A 19660-nucleotide genomic window follows, 5' to 3' on the forward strand; every position below is an offset into this window, starting at 1 on the left:
CTCATCTGGGGTCAAGATCTCCTACTTTTTGAGAGCTCAGAGGTCCAAGGTTGCATTATTGAAGCTTACTGTCTGAAGACAGTTGAAGAAATTTCATTTTTATTATCTTTTCCTAAAGTCACAGAGCAAACAGAAAAATTAAAAGGAAGTAAGAAAAAATTAATTTTGTTTTGGAACTTTAATTGATAGGCTTTTTTATTGCACGGTTAATAGCTGGTGTTTTTGTTCTTTGTTACAGTACTGCAGAAATCCTGATGGAGATGTGAATGGACCTTGGTGCTACACAACAGACCCGAGAAAAGCCTGGGAGTACTGTGACATTCCTAAGTGCCGTAATTATTCCTTTAAAGACTAGTGTATCCTTTTTCTGTAACCTTTTATGACAACTGGAGGACATTCAGTGATTAGTCTGAAAGACTGATTGAAGTGCAATAGCTTTAGATTGGAAAATAAGGCTCTTGGGAAGTGATGTTCAAAGTCTACGTCTGAAGTTTTAAGATTGATGCTTGTTCTCTGAAAGCCTAAAATGCAGCACAAGATATACCCAGGGCACACTGAAGTTTATGGGGTTTTGCCATGTGTTTCAAAATAGGGTCATTCCAACAGGAATTTTCCCTGCTCCTACCTAGTCACCTGGCACAACTCTGTGTGTGGCGAGGCTGAACAAGGCATAGTCTTATCCCAGCAAAATTTTTGCACTCCATGCTCACATGGCTCTGGTTCTGTTCTGGATGAAAACCATATCGACCCTTCTCTGATACTGTACCATATCTGATGACTGGAAAGTGCATCTGGCCCTAAATATTTAACCAGATGCCCTTGTCTTTGTTAGTAGTAATCAAGTCATTTAGTAATGTGAATGAGGTGGTACAACAAAGTGTAAAATGAGAAGGTTTTGCAACATTTTGGTTTCTACTCCTTTCATGTCTGTCAACAACAAAAGCTATCCTAGGAAGAGGGGCAGTTTCCACTCAAAAGAAGGGTGACTTTCTTGCTGCTTTATCCTTTCAGCTGTGAGCAGAAGAAAATGTGCTCTGATCAAAACCCCAAAATGGAGCAAATAAGAAAAAGAAAGATGTTCTATGTCATGCACACAGAGTAGCTGTAAAAATAGTACTGCATTGAAAGTGTTCGGCTGGGACTCTTAGGGGGGAAAATTCCATTTGCCGATTCACTTCTTTTTTAAATTAATACTTTTTTTGTTCAGATGTTCCTCTAAAGAACAGAAAAAACATGGTGTTTACCGTTAATTTCATTAGTTAGTTCCTTTTGCTGACAACAAATTCTAAATTCTGTGTTGATAAGAGTCAGTTTTCCATGGCCAAACATGAACTACCCTTTTTGAGAACTCAGAGACATCTGAAGGACCAAATGATCCTGAGATAATAGTGGACAAAATTTTGTTCCAAAGAGACAGGGTTGAATTTCACATTCTCTACCACCAAGATTAGCTTAAAACATCTGCCAGTGCAACTTCTATACTGCTGGAATCTGTAAGAATACATTTAAAGATGTTGAGAGAATTTTTTTTTCTTTCTCTCTTTTTCCTTCTCCTTCCCCTTCTGTTTTTGGGGGGGGGTTTTGTATCTGATTGTAGAACTATTCATGTGTAATATACTGACTACTGGAACTGTAGTTACCAGGCATTTTTAAGTGTTCCAGATGAAGGTAACCTGACAAAATATCAGTGGTACGTGGTACAGAATTGCCTGAAGAGAATCAAAAGCCAAAGTGACAACTGTAGCATGTTCACCTTCTAGGTTTTTGAGTTCACAGTGAATGCATAGCATATACATTAAACTTCCTTATAGTGATTTTTTTTCTTATTCTGTAGCTCCTGCTCAGTATGAATGTGGAAAATCCAAGTTCAGACAAAAGTTGTGTGCTCAAAGGATTGTTGCTGGTTGTATTTCCCATCCACACTCCTGGCCCTGGCAGATTAGTCTCCGTACGAGGTATGACCATTCCCCATTACATTAGACTTTGCATGCAAAAGAACATTGCCTCTCATATGATATTATAGTTTGTGATTGCAGCATTATAAAGTTGATTTTAGTTTAAAAATAGCTCAAGGGTAAACATTATGTTTCATAATCTTAGATAGGTCATTTAGACAACCAAGAATGCTCTATTTTGTGACAAATACCCATCAGATCAATAAAAGAGCTAATTTCAAAAACATTTTTACTAGAAGGCAGAATGACTTTAAAACTGCCACTATATTCTACAATAGAATCAGTATCCTGCGAGTAGAAGCAACAGTTTGAAGTATGGCTAGTACAGATCTTGATCTGTCCTTCCATGTCAGTATTCGATCCTACTGGCAAAGTTATTAACAAAACTAAGAATCAAGGCTAGTTGGAGAGCTTTCTGACTGTGATTAGAGCTAGAAAAAGCCAGAATCTCTGAAATGGTGAACCTCGCTACACACAAGGTTTTCCAGTAATAGGAATAGTGGTTAAGAGCAAAGATCTAGGTGTTTTCATACAAGGCTTTATAAAAATGTCCACAGAAGACTACCATCATTATAAGAAACATTGTCCAAGGAAAGCAAAATGTTCCTTATCGAAATTGTGGAATAATGTCTTTAGTTTGTAAAGGCTCACATGTTAGAAAGATTACATGATTAATTACAAGCAGAATTAACTTTCCCATCTGAAACCAATGTCTTTTTGCTCTATTACAGTTATGGCTTGCATTTCTGTGGGGGGACTCTGATAGATCCTCAGTGGGTTCTTACTGCTGCTCACTGCTTAGAAAAGTAAGTATCTGTTGTGGCCCACACCAACATCTTTTTATCCTAGATAGAAAATCACAGGAATAAAAAAAGAGACCAAATACCCGACCTGAGCTGGTTGCAAACAGCTTGCAAACAGTTAAGAATTCAGTACTGCAAACAGTTAAGAATTGAGAACTGCGTGCAATTTTTGTTTGGCATCACAATGTAAAAAACCCCATTAAACTATTAGAAAGCATCCAGAGGAGGGCCACAAGGATGATGAAGGATCTGGAGGGGAAGCCGTAGGAGGAGTGACTGAGGTCACTTGGTCTGTTCAGCCTGGAGAAGAAGAGACTGAGGGGAGACCTCACTGCAGTCTGCAACTTCCTCGTAAGGGGAAGTGGAAGGGCAAATACTGATCTCTTCACTTTTGTTACCAGTAACAGGACTCGAGGAAACAGCATAAAGCTGAATCAGAGATGGTTTAGGTTAGACATCAGGAAAAGGTTTTTCACCCAGACAGTAGTTGGGCACTAGAACAGGCTCCCCAGGGAAGTGCTCACAGGACCAAGCCTAAGTTCAAGAAGCATTTGGACAATGCTCTCAGGCACATAATGTGACTCTTGGGGTGTCTTGCATAGGCCAGGAGTTGGACTCAATAATCCTGATGAGTTCCTTCCAACTCAGCAGATTCTATGATTCTATAGTTCTATGATTCTAATTGAGCTGAGTCTATTTGTCATTCATTAAAGCTGAGTTTTGACTGAAAAACAGAGTGACAGTGATAACTTTTGCCAACTTGATTTCATGTGCCATAATAAGGGATTAAGTTTACACCAAAGCTGGCTATCTGACTTTGATAGAACAAGGTGCCAAGTAACATCATAAGTCGTTTATGTTCTGGGTGTGTGTTCATCAGCTCACCATGTGCAATCATTTCCAATAGGTCCTCACGGCCATCTTCATATAGAGTATACCTTGGATTACACAAAGAAGCAGCGTTAGAGCCATCAGTACAAAAACTTGATGTGGAGAAATTGTTCAAGGAGCCACGCAGGGCAGACATTGCTCTGCTAAAACTCAGCAGGTACCCTTTCACCTTAAGCATTCCTTTGTTCTGATGGGACAAGTTGACTAAAAAGTGGTTTCTGCTGCTGTTGCAGTAATGTGCGGCATTTCTGCACACTCTGTTCAATTAGTGATTTAAGATCCTCTCTTTCTTGCCTTTCTGCAGAAGCGCCAGGGCTTCAGAAAGCGAGAAGACTGCCTTGTTAGGGGAGGAGGGCTTAGGGACACTGACCCAAGGTGGCAATGTGCTGGGTGCCAGCTGCTGGGAGGGAGATAGTGGCAGCAGAAAAGGAGGAGATAGTGCCTAGAGGAGCTTTCAGTGTTTCTATATGCTTCTTGATAAGGTAATGAGGATTGAAACATGCAATATTAGCATGAAGGCACTCCATGCCATTTCTGTGCTGTGGTAGGGAGATTTCCTCTTCCACCAGATCTGGACAGTGTGCAGGCAAAGAGCGTGTACATTTGATGCAATACCCAGTATGGCCCTTCTTGCATCTCTTTTCACTCATCAGAAATGCTTTCTGTGGAACTGTGCAATCAAAAGGAGTATGTCCATAGAGCAGCAAACAGATGTGAATATATGGTGGTTTGGCTTTGACTTGTGCGGCTGCAGTGCAGGTCCAAAACAGATGAAGGTTCAGCGTAATAATGTGGGTTTGTAAATGGGCCTTAGCTGTACCCACTCAAAGGCAAGTCAGAAGAACTTAGGTTTTGCTGTGTGCTAAATGTCCCGTTGGAAAGTGAATTATAGTCAGACTGGATGTAGGTAGAGCAAGCTAACCCATTTAGCATGTGTTAAATGCCACTAATTCATACCCTCTCTAATAGCTTTGCAATTAGGTTTTGCTGGCTATGCATTAGTCTAAGTCAAAGCACTCTCCTGGATTTATGTAGGTACTTTTTAGTATCAAAATACTCTAACTGTTCTCAATTTCAGACCTTTTCCTTGTGTTTATCGCTTTCTGAGGGATTTGAGCCTAAAACAAAAACAGTTTTGCACATCAGGAAAAACCCTTACCTGAAGCAAAGAATGTCAAAGATAGGTGGCTGAATGCATATCAAGTCTTTTTAGAAACCTGAAGGTGGTATCATGTATAATTGTGCTAACGATTGTTCCTGTTTCTTACAGCCCAGCAGTCATTAATGATCATGTAATCCCGGTTTGTTTACCAAAAGAAAATACTGTGCTAGGAGGAAGAGAGGAGTGCTATGTCACGGGCTGGGGGGATACAAGAGGTGAGATAGCCTTAACACATCTAAAAGCTCAGTGTTTGGAGACTGGTATATACTTGAATTCAAAGTGTATTCTCTTTGTGCCCCACACAAGCTATCGATGAAAAACTTATTTCATCAAAATTCATTAGGTACTGCCATTCTTTCCACTCTCTCCTGCTGATATGGATTCTCCTAAACCACTCAGTAAATTGAAACCCTCTAAACCAACACTGAAAGAGGAGTATGAGACCTAAGGAACCACTAAGTCTTCTCTCTCAGTCCACTATGCTTTTCCTCAAAGTGGGCTTTTATCCTATCAAGGATAGTTTTTCTACATTTAGGTTATTTCTTGATCACATAAATGTGAGTTTGCTCATTCTCTTAAATGCTTTTTCCTCCCAGCCAGCCTGGTTCACATCTCAAACAAATACAACTCTCATTTTCAAAACCTCCCACTGTGTCTTGGTTGAGAAGTGCATCAGTACCTTCTCTGCCTCCTTGCCCATCATGCCATTTTCAACTGTTTACTTCCTAACACATCTCTTCCACAGAAAACTCAAATATAGAGAAATAAAATGGCTTGGGAATGACTCCCACAAATTTCAGTGGGTACTGGATCCACATGGATGTAGTGTGAAAGCAGGAAGGTCAATCAGTGCAGTGTAGATGTTGATGGGTGGTAGAGGGTGATAAGTACCATAATACCGATAATGCTTACTCTTTTTGGTATATCTTCATATTATGCATGGGAAGTACTATGCACAGTGCATAAACACTATGATATTTTACTGCTTATCCATATCCTGATGTTTGTTTTGTGAATATGATAATTGCCTTTGTCATTCATTCTTTTTTGGTTTTGTTTTCATTTGCAAAGGAACTGGTGGTACTGGTTACTTAAAGGAAACTGGATTTCCTGTAATTGAGAATAAAATATGCAACCGCCCTGAATTTTTGAATGGTAGAGTCAAAAACAGTGAGCTCTGTGCTGGGAATATTCATGGTGGCACAGATACCTGTCAGGTAAGAAAGTCTGTAAGCATCAGAGACACTGAGACTAGCTCAAGTTGGTTGGAGCATGGTGCTCATAGTGCCAAGGTTGTGCGGTTTGATCCCTGTATGGGCCATTCACTTAAGAACTGGACTCGATGATCCTTGTGAGTCCCTTTCAACTGAGAATATTTTGTGATTCTGTGGTTTAGTTGTAAGCACATTCAAATAAAATAGTGCTTTGCTTTCCGGGCTATAGAGGCCAGGCCCAAAATTATCCTTGGGATGTGACCACGCAACATGGCATCTAAGCTGAAAAAAGCACATGGATGCTGCTCTTTCCTTTCTCCCTTGTTTGCTGCCAGGAAGCGGGGCAGGCAATTTTCAGATAAGCCTGAACTACAGAGCACATGGTTACATACAGCTGCACAAGCCAGGTGTATATGAGCCAACTTGGATTGACAAATGGTCTGATTTTTTTTCTCAGATCACTTTGCTTGCCTCACTAGACTGCCTCCAGTGTCCAAGCTAGCTCAGTTAACAACCTGAGATATCTCAGTTAGCAGTAAAGGAAAAATGCAGTGGAGCCTGCCATGCAGGCCAAACATGAGCCAAAGGAACTACTAATTTCCGAGTGTCAGTACCACTGGATCATTTGGTAACAAGAGGAAGCCCTGAAGATTTCAGAAAAAAAGACGGAGAGAGGAGGTGCAGTTTAAGTGAATAAGGTCAATCAGATGCCTTTTCAGCAAATCCCCTTACTCCAAAAATAGATGTAATGCCTGGATGATGTGAAGAGATGATTTTACAGAAGTGTTCAACAACATGCATAGAGAACTTGTGTCTGGCTAGAACTCCAGTGTTTCCTTATAACTTGTGCGGCCCTCACATGTAAGAGGTACTTCTGTTTCTGTGCCTCCTGTGAGAAGGCCACCCTTGCACATGGGTCTGTCACTGAAGGAATCATCCTATTCTTTCTCTGTTTAGGAGGACAGTGGAGGACCTCTAGTCTGTCTGGACCAAGATAAATTTGTTCAACATGGAGTCACCTCTTGGGGCCTTGGCTGTGCCCAACCCATGAAACCTGGTGTTTATGTTCGAGTTTCCAACTATATTCCTTGGATTAAAAGTGTAATGGAAAGCAACTGATCCTGGCTATGGACTGCCCCCTCCTGGGAAGAAGGACGCACATCAGAAATACAAGATTCCAAGTGCAATAGTAAAGCTACAATCATTCATAAGAAAGTAAAATAAATATGATCATCCATTTTAAATTGCCATAAATTAATAGTTATTGCCAAGAAATCCAACTGACAGTGTGTTACCCTCTTTCTATATGCTCTATGGTCTGCTGTGTTTGGCAAGAGACTTACCCACCTCTGGATTACATGTCAAAAATCATGATCTTAACTGTAACTGGACACATGGATTTTAATTTTATATCAAGTTCTACAATGATGTTTTCTTCTAAGGTCATAATTTCCCAAGATGTTGTGCTTCCAACAAACAAAGAAAGGAGGAGAATTTTTATTTTATGTGAATTGTCTGAGCCTCTTACCAGTTTGACGCTACAGCCCAAAGAAGAATCTCACAGTACATGTCTTATACTCATGTGAAGTTTTATTAAATACATTTTATAGCATCAAATATATGGGATGGAAAAAAAAAAAGAAAAGAAGCAAACACATTTGGTTTGTATTTTCATATTTTTTATTGACATGGACATCTATGTGTCAGCAAAAATACAAATGTTGCATCAAAGACATAAAGCAGTGAATAAAAAATAGCCTCGTCCTAAAGTTAGTCCATAGTAAAGTCAGAGAAATAGCTGTCAATCCATGCTGCAAGTAATGACAATGCATTTAACATTCTATAAAATTGTGTTGCCCATAGTACCCATTTATTTCATTGTATAACTTTATCTGACTACATAACTGTTAGATGTACATTTTTCTTCTCTAAAAGAAAATCACGTACACATGTCTGTGGATACAAGAAATGAAAGCTTAAACCTTTAGAAATGCTTTCTAGGGAAAGCTCGACTCATACTTGCCAAAGTCAAACACTTGCTAGCTATGAACCCCTGCTCTCATCCTGCACCCCTTGCATATCAGCTAGGGAGCACTCTGCAGGCATGTGGGGACTCCTGGCTCTGCATGGGGTCCTTTCTGCATCCCCAGGGTGTGCTGAGTGTACTCGAGTAACACAGTTACTTCCTGGGGTGGGATTTGTCTTGTCCATTTTCTGCAGTGCAGAGGTCCACTACCAGGCATGCCAAGCTATGTGTCATTTTTAAATTGTCTTAATTTTTCGTAGGTGTGTACATACAAAAGAGATGGGTTGCATCCCAAGAGCATCCTCTTTTTTTTTTCTTTTTTTTTTCTTTTTCTCCCCATAGCCTTAAAGGAAGATGAGAACTATAAAGCATAGTTGGTGGTAGGATGATTTTTGAAGCTTTTACATTTGAAATCTGCTCTACATCTGGAGTCTGACTCTGGGAGATGCAATCTTCTCAGGGCATTGCCTTCCTGAGTGGGAACAGCTCTGATAAAGCACACTGCACTCACCTATCCAGTCAGCAGTGTTCGCTGAGCACAAATATCCTCCTGTATATTTTCCATATATATTCACTTTGATCACTAAGCTAGCCAAGAAATCTGTACAATACTTTCCTGACAACAGAAATTCTGTGTTGCAGCTTGGTCTTTGATTTGTTAAGCTCTCAGTAGTGAACTCATGAAGGTATGGTTAATACCTTGTTAATTCTCTACCTTGTAGACAGAGAAACCAGTGGCCTTGCTGTCCTTCCCAAACTATCTAGAAATGCCTGGACATGCCTGAGTGGCTACAGAAGTGCCATTTCATAGCCTTTCCTTCTGCGAGAGTGTCAGCAGCAATAAAAATTGCCACTTACCAGTAACCACTTGCACAAACTAGACGAAGTAACCCAGCACATTTGGTGGCAGCAGCACATTTGAGCCAAATAGCACATTCACCTTTTTGTTGGTCCAAGGAACCTCTTTGGTAGCAGCAAGAACATAGCTCCTGGGTTTCTGTGGTCAGGTTGTTCATGTGCCTCTGGAGATGGCAAGGTGATCCTTTGTCTCCTGTGTACCCCACATCTCTCACTGAGCCTCTAATGCAAGATAACTGTAGCTGACAGTGTTTGGTCCCTACTTGAAAGAGGTGCCTCCCACTGGGTTAGCAGGGTCACAACAGTCATTTTAGTGTCAACCCGCGCAGCTCAGAAGAATACTGATGTGCCTCCTGAGAAGTTTGTAGGACTTTCCCATATGCATAAAGTGGTTTGAGGCACATACAAATTTAGAATAACTTTTTTTTTTAAACCAACATCCTGTACAGTGGTCTGCATAACCTGGTGCATGCACCTCTGTGCAGCTGGTTTCCCCTGGGGTTCCTCCATGCAGAAGCTCTCCCTCGGCTTCCACCACCTCATCTGTCCTCTCTCACCCACAACAGCTTAAACCCAACACAAAGGCTCATAGAGATGGGGGATTTTTTGACTTACAAAATTCCTCTGTTAGGGATAAGAGTTAGCACAGGAGCAATTACCAAATACAAGGTTCACCGGAAGCCACTACCTACTATCATTTTAGCAGTCAAAACATATAGAGAGGCTTTTTTCTGCTGTCCTTTACAAAATGAATTTTTAGCAAATAAATGCATCACATCTGATTGCTTCCCCCTGACTCTCTGAGGGTCATGCTTGCGGTGTGGGCTGGCTGGGTGCAGGGAAGGCAAGGCTGAGTTCTGCACACAGGTGCCTGCACCCTCCACCCTGCACTGAGACACAGCACCCGGCCAGGGCAAGCCCGCAGCTTCCAGTTCAACACCGGTCTCTGCCAGTCAGCCTTGGGACATTGTCTTCAGCTATCTACAGAAGACTGTGGTGTAGAAGTTTTTTCCCTGTAGCAGTAGCTCTAGTTTTGGGTTGTCTTCTAGATTAGCCAGATATATTGTGAGATGCTTGTTTAGTTTCATATCTTTCAGTCTTTACTGACTTCTGCTAAGCATCCCATTGACCTTTACTGTGCCTCAGAGGAAGTTAGAAACAGCCTTGAAAGACAGGCCTTTATCACTAACTGCCTAAAGTATGCAAACATTAGCCTGAGATTAGTATTAAAGGTCCTATTTTCCTCCAGCAAAGCTGGTGATAAGGGCAGTTGCTGGGAAAAGGCAGGGAGAGTTTGGAATTGTTGAAAGGCACAGTATATTCCTCACCACAGGAAATCCTCCTGTGCAGGCACCTGCCTATATATGTTCTTAGGATGGTGAGACTGGAGCAGTAATCATTCAGTTTCACCAACTGTAATGTAGTGCTACTTATTTGTGGTATGAACCTTCAAAACTCAGTCCCATATTTGTTTATGCCAAATATGTTATTTTCTGAGCTTACAAGGCCCTTTACAAGACCTCATTGACTTTCTTTTGTTTGTTTATTTCTCTGTTGGTAACAGGATACCTTTTGAACAACATATCTTTTCAAGTCCTTCCCTGTAAGGGGTGTATTGTTTACCAGTCAGTGGCCAGGACCTAATGCTTGATGAAGGTCATACAGCAGAAAGGGAAGGCAGTCTATCCCTGGTATCTGCTTGCAGAGCCAGAGAGTCAAGCTGGTCTGCTCTGTGTCAGCTTCAAACAGCTGGGATCAGCTAACACTTCCTTCTTTAACCAAAGCTCCTGTCTCATCCTTGCCCATGTTCCCAAGACATCCTTGTCAACAACCCAAATAATTAATCTCCAAGACAGAAAGATGATAAATAATAATAATGAACAGAATACAGAAATTGCAGGTTACCTTGGCAGCAGTGAGGGTGAAGGAATTTGGTTAGTAGGGATGGGCAGAAAGCATGATTTGGAAAGGATAAAATGAGCATGTTCTTGAAATAGGAGTTTGGAAAAGCATCCAACAGGGGAGAGAAGGCAGAAGCCCTTCCCTCAGACATATGGCGGTCACTGGCCAGGGGACAGGACAACAGAATGTCATGTACCCCAGTTGGGTCTGGGGGAAGGCACTAATGAGCAGCAGGACAATCTGACCTGTAGAGCTAGTGCCCTGTGCGGGGTCTGACCCTTACATAAAGCCATGGAAAGGTGAGGAAGAGGACTGCTGCCACATTTCAGAAAGCCCTTGAACAAGGAGAGAGGCAGGGCTTTTGTTGCAAAGGGTCCATGTGGATGACTATCAGACCAGAGAGACATTCTCCTGATGCACACTGCTGATTCCCATACCTCCCAACCAGAGAAAGAGCCACCCTGATCACTGCCCTCCTTCCTGAGCCATCATATCTTCTATTTGTCCAGATTCTTCAGGAGCAATTGAGAACGGGTTGAAGTACTCATCCTCTCCTCCTCAAAGTCGTCTAAATCTTAAACTAGCAGTACCATTTCAAATCCTCCCCATCCAAATGTGTATCCTAACAAAAGAAATAAACAAATGGCCCCATTAGATAAAGAAATAAATAGAAGCTCACTGAGCTGGATAGTGCATCTTTTTACAGTTGTCTTGTTCTCTCCCAACAACCACAAAGTGGTCTCTTCTTGTAAATAGCGTACTCAGAAAAAAAAGTATTTATTCCATATTCATAGAAAAATACACTACTTGTTTTAAATGTCCTTATGCTTAGAAGAATAATGTGAAGTTCAATCCATATTCTGCAGCAGATTTTGAAGTGGTGGCAGGTGGAGAACAAATTCCGGATATGAGAACACAGTTCTTTGCTCAGTGCTGTCCTTCAGAGGTCAAATATAAGAGCTGGTGTCCCGGTGTTTCTTTTTCTTGCCACATTTTCCAAAATGACTGAAGAAACAGAAGGGGAGAGGGGTATAAATGTGAAAGAAACAGGAAAATATGTAGTTCAAGTTGTAGTCCAAGCTGCAGTACTGAAACATTTACTTTTTACAGAGAACACTTCCTCTTTCTTTAGTTTGCACCTTGAATCAGGCAAAAGTTGTTGATGTAATATCCAAAGCCTCTGCTTGAAAAATTGATGTATAGCGCTATGTCCTCAAAATAGTTAGCCAAGGTGTAAATGTTCCCTGCATGTCTTCAGTGCAGTGAAGAGTCTCTCTTGCTCTATGCCCAGAATAGGAAAGCTGTGCCTACAACTCTTTAGCTATAAATCCATCTCATATATGACTTTTCAATGATGTCACAAATGGTGGAATTGCTTCCATAATAAAAGACCCTTCTTCATAGGATGTTTTGATTGAGGTAATGGCTGGTTTTCTTGAGCAGAAAGTTACAGGCTATGCTTCGCAATATCCCTCTTGCACACTATCACTTTCTGCTTCCAGAGATGCATAGGACAACTTTGTGTCTCTATGAGAAAAAGACAGATTTTATCCCCATGCATTTTTTTACAGCCTTCCTAAGTGGTACTGAAAAGTTCAGGTTTCTATTGAGGAAAATGCCACTCACTCATAACATCAACCTAACTAGGGAATTTACTTTGACGTTTGGAAAACCTCAATAATTTGTGACAGTTGGTAAAGTTGGAGGAGAACATCCTCAGGAAACCTCACCCAAGTAAAAGTAAGAAAATACATCTCATACCTTGAAAGCTGCTCCACATCCTCCACTGTCTCGGGTAATGAGATTCCTTTTGTCTCTGGTAAAAGCAATACTAGGAGCCCACAGACAACTGCGAGAATACCTACAATGGACATTGAAGAAATACAAAAGCAATAAGAAAATTTTTACTTTTTTTATTTTCAGAGCTTGTCTACTGAGAAAAGTTTATTCAGATTAAGTTTGAAGTAAGATCTTTCAAGTGAATTCATTTCTGATTAACCTATTCTAGTCAAACACCTTCATGCTACATTAATTTAACCCACTACAAAATCACTTGAGGGCTAGAAGTTCATTTGCAGACTGATTTCCCCTAAAGGAAGATCATAGAAGTCAAAATTCTGTCTTTCCAATTTTGTTTTCAGCTAAAGTTGTCATTAGCACCAATTTCCCTTCTTAGTCTATTCTATTGATTTTGATTTTTCCCCAACACATCTGTCTGCTAGAAGTCTGGTTTAGCCACAGACTCCCATGTCCTCGTTGAAAATAATTTTTTTTCATAGAATTACTCCNCATAAGTCGTTTATGTTCTGGGTGTGTGTTCATCAGCTCACCATGTGCAATCATTTCCAATAGGTCCTCACGGCCATCTTCATATAGAGTATACCTTGGATTACACAAAGAAGCAGCGTTAGAGCCATCAGTACAAAAACTTGATGTGGAGAAATTGTTCAAGGAGCCACGCAGGGCAGACATTGCTCTGCTAAAACTCAGCAGGTACCCTTTCACCTTAAGCATTCCTTTGTTCTGATGGGACAAGTTGACTAAAAAGTGGTTTCTGCTGCTGTTGCAGTAATGTGCGGCATTTCTGCACACTCTGTTCAATTAGTGATTTAAGATCCTCTCTTTCTTGCCTTTCTGCAGAAGCGCCAGGGCTTCAGAAAGTGAGAGGGATGCCTTGTTAGGGGAGGAGGGCTTAGGGACACTGACCCAAGGTGGCAATGTGCTGGGTGCCAGCTGCTGGGAGGGAGATAGTGGCAGCAGAAAAGGAGGAGATAGTGCCTAGAGGAGCTTTCAGTGTTTCTATATGCTTCTTGATAAGGTAATGAGGATTGGAACATGCAATATTAGCACGAAGGCACTCCATACCATTTCTGTGCTGTGGTAGGGAGATTTCCTCTTCCACCAGATCTGGACAGTGTGCAGGCAAAGAGTGTGTACATTTGATGCAATACCCAGTATGGCCCTTCTTGCATCTCTTTTCACTCATCAGAAATGCTTTCTGTGGAACTGTGCAATCAAAAGGAGTATGTCCATAGAGCAGCAAGCAGATGTGAACATGTGGTTTGGCTTTGATTTGTTCGGCTGCAGTGCAGGTCCAAAACAGATGAAGGTTCAGCGTAATAATGTGGGTTTGTAAATGGGCCTTAGCTGTACCCACTCAAAGGCAAGTCAGAAGAACTTAGGTTTTGCTGTGTGCTAAATGTCCCGTTGGAAAGTGAATTATAGTCAGATTGGATGTAGGCAGAGCAAGCTAACCCATTTAGCATGTGTTAAATGCCACTAATTCATACCCTTTCTAATAGCTTTGCAATTAGGTTTTGCTGGCTATGCATTAGTCTAAGTCAAAGCACTCTCCTGGATTTATGTAGGTACTTTTTAGTATCAAAATACTCTAACTGTTCTCAATTTCAGACCTTTTCCTTGTGTTTATCGCTTTCTGAGGGATTTGAGCCTAAAACAAAAACAGTTTTGCACATCAGGAAAAACCCTTACCTGAAGCAAAGAATGTCAAAGATAGGTGGCTGAATGCATATCAAGTCTTTTTAGAAACCTGAAGGTGGTATCAAGTATAATTGTGCTAATGATTATTCCTGTTTCTTACAGCCCAGCAGTCATTAATGATCATGTAATCCCGGTTTGTTTACCAAAAGAAAATACTGTGTTAGGAGGAAGAGAGGAGTGCTATGTCACGGGCTGGGGGGATACAAGAGGTGAGACAGCCTTAACACATCTAAAAGCTCAGTGTTTGGAGACTGGTATATACTTGAATTCAAAGTGTATTCTCTTTGTGCCCCACACAAGCTATCGATGAAAAACTTATTTCATCAAAATTCATTAGGTACTGCCATTCTTTCCACTCTCTCCTGCTGATATGGATTCTCCTAAACCACTCAATAAACTGAAACCCTCTAAACCAACACTGAAAGAGGAGTACGAGACCTAAGGAACCACTAAGTCTCTCTCAGTCCACTATGCTTTTCCTCAAAGTGGGCTTTTATCCTATCAAGGATAGTTTTTCCACATTTAGGTTATTTCTTGATCACATAAATGTGAGTTTGCTCATTCTCTTAAATGCTTTTTCCTCCCAGCCAGCCTGGTTCACATCTCAAACAAATACAACCCTCATTTTCAAAACCTCCCACTGTGTCTTGGTTGAGAAGTGCATCAGTACCTTCTCTGCCTCCTTGCCCATCATGCCATTTTGAACTGTTTACTTCCTAACACATCTCTTCCACAGAAAACTCAAATATAGAGAAATAAAATGGCTTGGGAATGACTCCCACAAATTTCAGTGGGTACTGGATCCACACGGATGTAGTGTGAAAGCAGGAAGGTCAATCAGTGCAGTGTAGATGTTGATGGGTGGTAGAGGGTGATAAGTACCATAATACCGATAATGCTTACTCTTTTTGGTATATCTTCATATTATGCATGGGAAGTACTATGCACAGTGCATAAACACTATGATATTTTACTGCTTATCCATATCCTGATGTTTGTTTTGTGAATATGATAATTGCCTTTGTCATTCATTCTTTTTTGGTTTTGTTTTCATTTGCAAAGGAACTGGTGGTACTGGTTACTTAAAGGAAACTGGATTTCCTGTAATTGAGAATAAAATATGCAACCGCCCTGAATTTTTGAATGGTAGAGTCAAAAACAGTGAGCTCTGTGCTGGGAATATTCATGGTGGCACAGACACCTGTCAGGTAAGAAAGTCTGTAAGCATCAGAGACACTGAGACTAGCTCAGTTGGTTGGAGCATGGTGCTCATAGTGCCAAGGTTGTGCGGTTTGATCCCTGTATGGGCCATTCACTTAAGAACTGGACTCGATGATCCTTGTGAGTCCCTTCCAACTGAGAATATTTTGTGATTCTGTGGTTTAGTTGTAAGCACATTCAAATAAAATAGTGCTTTGCTTTCCGGGCTATAGAGGCCAGGCCCAGAATTATCCTTGGGATGTGACCACGCAACATGGCATCTAAGCTGAAAAAAGCACATGGATGCTGCTCTTTCCTTTCTCCCTTGTTTGCTGCCAGGAAGCGGGGCAGGCAATTTTCAGATAAGCCTGAACTACAGAGCACATGGTTACATACAGCTGCACAAGCCAGGTGTATATGAGCCAACTTGGATTGACAAATGGTCTGATTTTTTTTCTCAGATCACTTTGCTTGCCTCACTAGACTGCCTCCAGTGTCCAAGCTAGCTCAGTTAACAACCTGAGCTATCTCAGTTAGCAGTAAAGGAAAAATGCAGTGGAGCCTGCCATGCAGGCCAAACATGAGCCAAAGGAACTACTAATTTCCGAGTGTCAGTACCACTGGATCATTTGGTAACAAGAGGAAGCCCTGAAGATTTCAGAAAAAAGACGGAGAGAGGAGGTGCAGTTTAAGTGAATAAGGTCAATCAGATGCCTTTTCAGCAAATCCCCTTACTCCAAAAATAGATGTAATGCCTGGATGATGTGAAGAGATGATTTTACAGAAGTGTTCAACAACATGCATAGAGAACTTGTGTCTGGCTAGAACTCCAGTGTTTCCTTATAACTTGTGCGGCCCTCACATGTAAGAGGTACTTCTGTTTCTGTGCCTCCTGTGAGAAGGCCACCCTTGCACATGGGTCTGTCACTGAAGGAATCATCCTATTCTTTCTCTGTTTAGGGGGACAGTGGAGGACCTCTAGTCTGTCTGGACCAAGATAAATTTGTTCAACATGGAGTCACCTCTTGGGGCCTTGGCTGTGCCCAACCCATGAAACCTGGTGTTTATGTTCGAGTTTCCAACTATATTCCTTGGATTAAAAGTGTAATGGAAAGCAACTGATCCTGGCTATGGACTGCCCCCTCCTGGGAAGAAGGACGCACATCAGAAATACAAGATTCCAAGTGCAATAGTAAAGCTACAATCATTCATAAGAAAGTAAAATAAATATGATCATCCATTTTAAATTGCCATAAATTAATAGTTATTGCCAAGAAATCCAACTGACAGTGTGTTACCCTCTTTCTATATGCTCTATGGTCTGCTGTGTTTGGCAAGAGACTTACCCACCTCTGGATTACATGTCAAAAATCATGATCTTAACTGTAACTGGACACATGGATTTTAATTTTATATCAAGTTCTACAATGATGTTTTCTTCTAAGGTCATAATTTCCCAAGATGTTGTGCTTCCAACAAACAAAGAAAGGAGGAGAATTTTTATTTTATGTGAATTGTCTGAGCCTCTTACCAGTTTGACGCTACAGCCCAAAGAAGAATCTCACAGTACATGTCTTATACTCATATGAAGTTTTATTAAATACATTTTATAGCATCAAATATATAGGATGGAAAAAAAAAAAGAAAAGAAGCAAACACATTTGGTTTGTATTTTCATATTTTTTATTGACATGGACATCTATGTGTCAGCAAAAATACAAATGTTGCATCAAAGACATAAAGCAGTGAATAAAAAATAGCCTCGTCCTAAAGTTAGTCCATAGTAAAGTCAGAGAAATAGCTGACAATCCATACTGCAAGTAATGACAATGCATTTAACATTCTATAAAATTGTGTTGTCCATAGTACCCATTTATTTCACTGTATAACTTTATCTGACTACATAACTGTTAGATGTACATTTTTCTTCTCTAAAAGAAAATCACGTACGCAAGTCTGTGGATACAAGAAATGAAAGCTTAAACCTTTAGAAATGCTTTCTAGGGAAAGCTCGACTCATACTTGCCAAAGTCAAACACTTGCTAGCTATGAACCCCTGCTCTCATCCTGCACCCCTTGCATATCAGCTAGGGAGCACTCTACAGGCATGTGGGGACTCCTGGCTCTGCATGGGGTCCTTTCTGCATCCCCAGGGTGTGCTGAGTGTACTCGAGTAACACAGTTACTTCCTGGGGTGGGATTTGTCTTGTCCATTTTCTGCAGTGCGGAGGTCCACTACCAGGCATGCCAAGCTATGTGTCATTTTTAAATTGTCTTAATTTTTCGTAGGTATGTACATACAAAAGAGATGGGTTGCATCCCAAGAGCATCCTCTTTTTTTTTTTCTTTTTTTTTTCTTTTTCTCCCCATAGCCTTAAAGGAAGATGAGAACTATAAAGCATAGTTGGTGGTAGGATGATTTTTGAAGCTTTTACATCTGAAATCTGCTCTACATCTGGAGTCTGACTCTGGGAGATGCAATCTTCTCAGGGCATTGCCTTCCTGAGTGGGAACAGCTCTGATAAAGCACACTGCACTCACCTATCTGGTCAGCAGTGTTCGCTGAGCACAAATATCCTCCTGTATATTTTCCATATATATTCACTTTGATCACTAAGCTAGCCAAGAAATCTGTACAATACTTTCCTGACAACAGAAATTCTGTGTTGCAGCTTGGTCTTTGATTTGTTAAGCTCTCAGTAGTGAACTCATGAAGGTATGGTTAATACCTTGTTAATTCTCTACCTTGTAGACAGAGAAACCAGTGGCCTTGCTGTCCTTCCCAAACTATCTAGAAATGCCTGGACATGCCTGAGTGGCTACAGAAGTGCCATTTCATAGCCTTTCCTTCTGCGAGAGTGTCAGCAGCAATAAAAATTGCCACTTACCAGTAACCACTTGCACAAACTAGACGAAGTAACCCAGCACATTTGGTGGCAGCAGCACATTTGAGCCAAATAGCACATTCACCTTTTTGTTGGTCCAAGGAACCTCTTTGGTAGCAGCAAGAACATAGCTCCTGGGTTTCTGTGGTCAGGTTGTTCATGTGCCTCTGGAGATGGCAAGGTGATCCTTTGTCTCCTGTGTACCCCACATCTCTCACTGAGCCTCTAATGCAAGATAACTGTAGCTGACAGTGTTTGGTCCCTACTTGAAAGAGGTGCCTCCCACTGGGTTAGCAGGGTCACAACAGTCATTTTAGTGTCAACCCGCGCAGCTCAGAAGAATACTGATGTGCCTCCTGAGAAGTTTGTAGGACTTTCCCATATGCATAAAGTGGTTTGAGGCACATACAAATTTAGAATAACTTTTTTTTTTAAACCAACATCCTGTACAGTGGTCTGCATAACCTGGTGCATGCACCTCTGTGCAGCTGGTTTCCCCTGGGGTTCCTCCATGCAGAAGCTCTCCCTCGGCTTCCACCACCTCATCTGTCCTCTCTCACCCACAACAGCTTAAACCCAACACAAAGGCTCATAGAGATGGGGGATTTTTTGACTTACAAAATTCCTCTGTTAGGGATAAGAGTTAGCACAGGAGCAATTACCAAATACAAGGTTCACCGGAAGCCACTACCTACTATCATTTTAGCAGTCAAAACATATAGAGAGGCTTTTTTCTGCTGTCCTTTACAAAATGAATTTTTAGCAAATAAATGCATCACATCTGATTGCTTCCCCCTGACTCTCTGAGGGTCATGCTTGCGGTGTGGGCTGGCTGGGTGCAGGGAAGGCAAGGCTGAGTTCTGCACACAGGTGCCTGCACCCTCCACCCTGCACTGAGACACAGCACCCGGCCAGGGCAAGCCCGCAGCTTCCAGTTCAACACCGGTCTCTGCCAGTCAGCCTTGGGACATTGTCTTCAGCTATCTACAGAAGACTGTGGTGTAGAAGTTTTTTCCCTGTAGCAGTAGCTCTAGTTTTGGGTTGTCTTCTAGATTAGCCAGATATATTGTGAGATGCTTGTTTAGTTTCATATCTTTCAGTCTTTACTGACTTCTGCTAAGCATCCCATTGACCTTTACTGTGCCTCAGAGGAAGTTAGAAACAGCCTTGAAAGACAGGCCTTTATCACTAACTGCCTAAAGTATGCAAACATTAGCCTGAGATTAGTATTAAAGGTCCTATTTTCCTCCAGCAAAGCTGGTG

The 19660-nt window shown here is 41.3% G+C and overlaps 2 protein-coding genes and 1 long non-coding RNA gene across 3 annotated transcripts; 2 read left to right on the top strand and 1 right to left on the bottom strand.

The window, feature by feature from the left end:
* Positions 1-181: 181 nt before the first annotated feature.
* Positions 182-7678, top strand: LOC108643984 (plasminogen-like; the record flags this gene model as incomplete). The annotated part of the gene is made up of 7 exons (XM_029962897.1): positions 182-332; positions 1835-1955; positions 2687-2761; positions 3666-3806; positions 4920-5026; positions 5883-6028; positions 6983-7678. Coding segments are annotated over 7 exons (903 nt in total), but the record flags the coding sequence as incomplete, so codon positions are not given.
* A 3879-nt stretch (positions 7679-11557) lies between these two features.
* Positions 11558-12676, bottom strand: LOC115307767. The gene is made up of 2 exons (XR_003916129.1): positions 12573-12676; positions 11558-11816 (listed from the first exon to the last, which is right to left on the bottom strand). It is a non-coding gene; the product is annotated as an uncharacterized LOC115307767 (long non-coding RNA).
* A 1-nt stretch (position 12677) lies between these two features.
* Positions 12678-16759, top strand: LOC115307751 (plasminogen-like). Its single transcript, XM_029962715.1, has 5 exons — positions 12678-12700; positions 13137-13304; positions 14415-14521; positions 15375-15520; positions 16473-16759. The coding sequence occupies exons 1-5, from the start codon at positions 12678-12680 to the stop codon at positions 16632-16634; spliced, it is 606 nt and encodes a 201-aa protein (XP_029818575.1). The 3' UTR covers positions 16635-16759.
* The last annotated feature ends 2901 nt before the right edge of the window (positions 16760-19660 follow it).

This window comes from Manacus vitellinus, unplaced genomic scaffold (genome assembly GCF_001715985.3).
Source record: "Manacus vitellinus isolate BGI_N305 unplaced genomic scaffold, ASM171598v3 scaffold_4_pilon, whole genome shotgun sequence".
NCBI classification, from domain to species: Eukaryota; Metazoa; Chordata; class Aves; order Passeriformes; family Pipridae; genus Manacus; species Manacus vitellinus.

What these genes read in the sequence shown, in the direction of transcription:
- LOC115307751 (XM_029962715.1), top strand. Translation starts at nt 12,678, where the DNA reads ATGGACATTGAAGAAATACAAAA. An exon ending in GCTCTGCTAAAACTCAGCAG is followed by an intron (nt 13,305 to 14,414) that starts GTACCCTTTCAC and finishes TGTTTCTTACAG; the next exon opens with CCCAGCAGTCATTAATGATC. An exon ending in GGGCTGGGGGGATACAAGAG is followed by an intron (nt 14,522 to 15,374) that starts GTGAGACAGCCT and finishes TCATTTGCAAAG; the next exon opens with GAACTGGTGGTACTGGTTAC.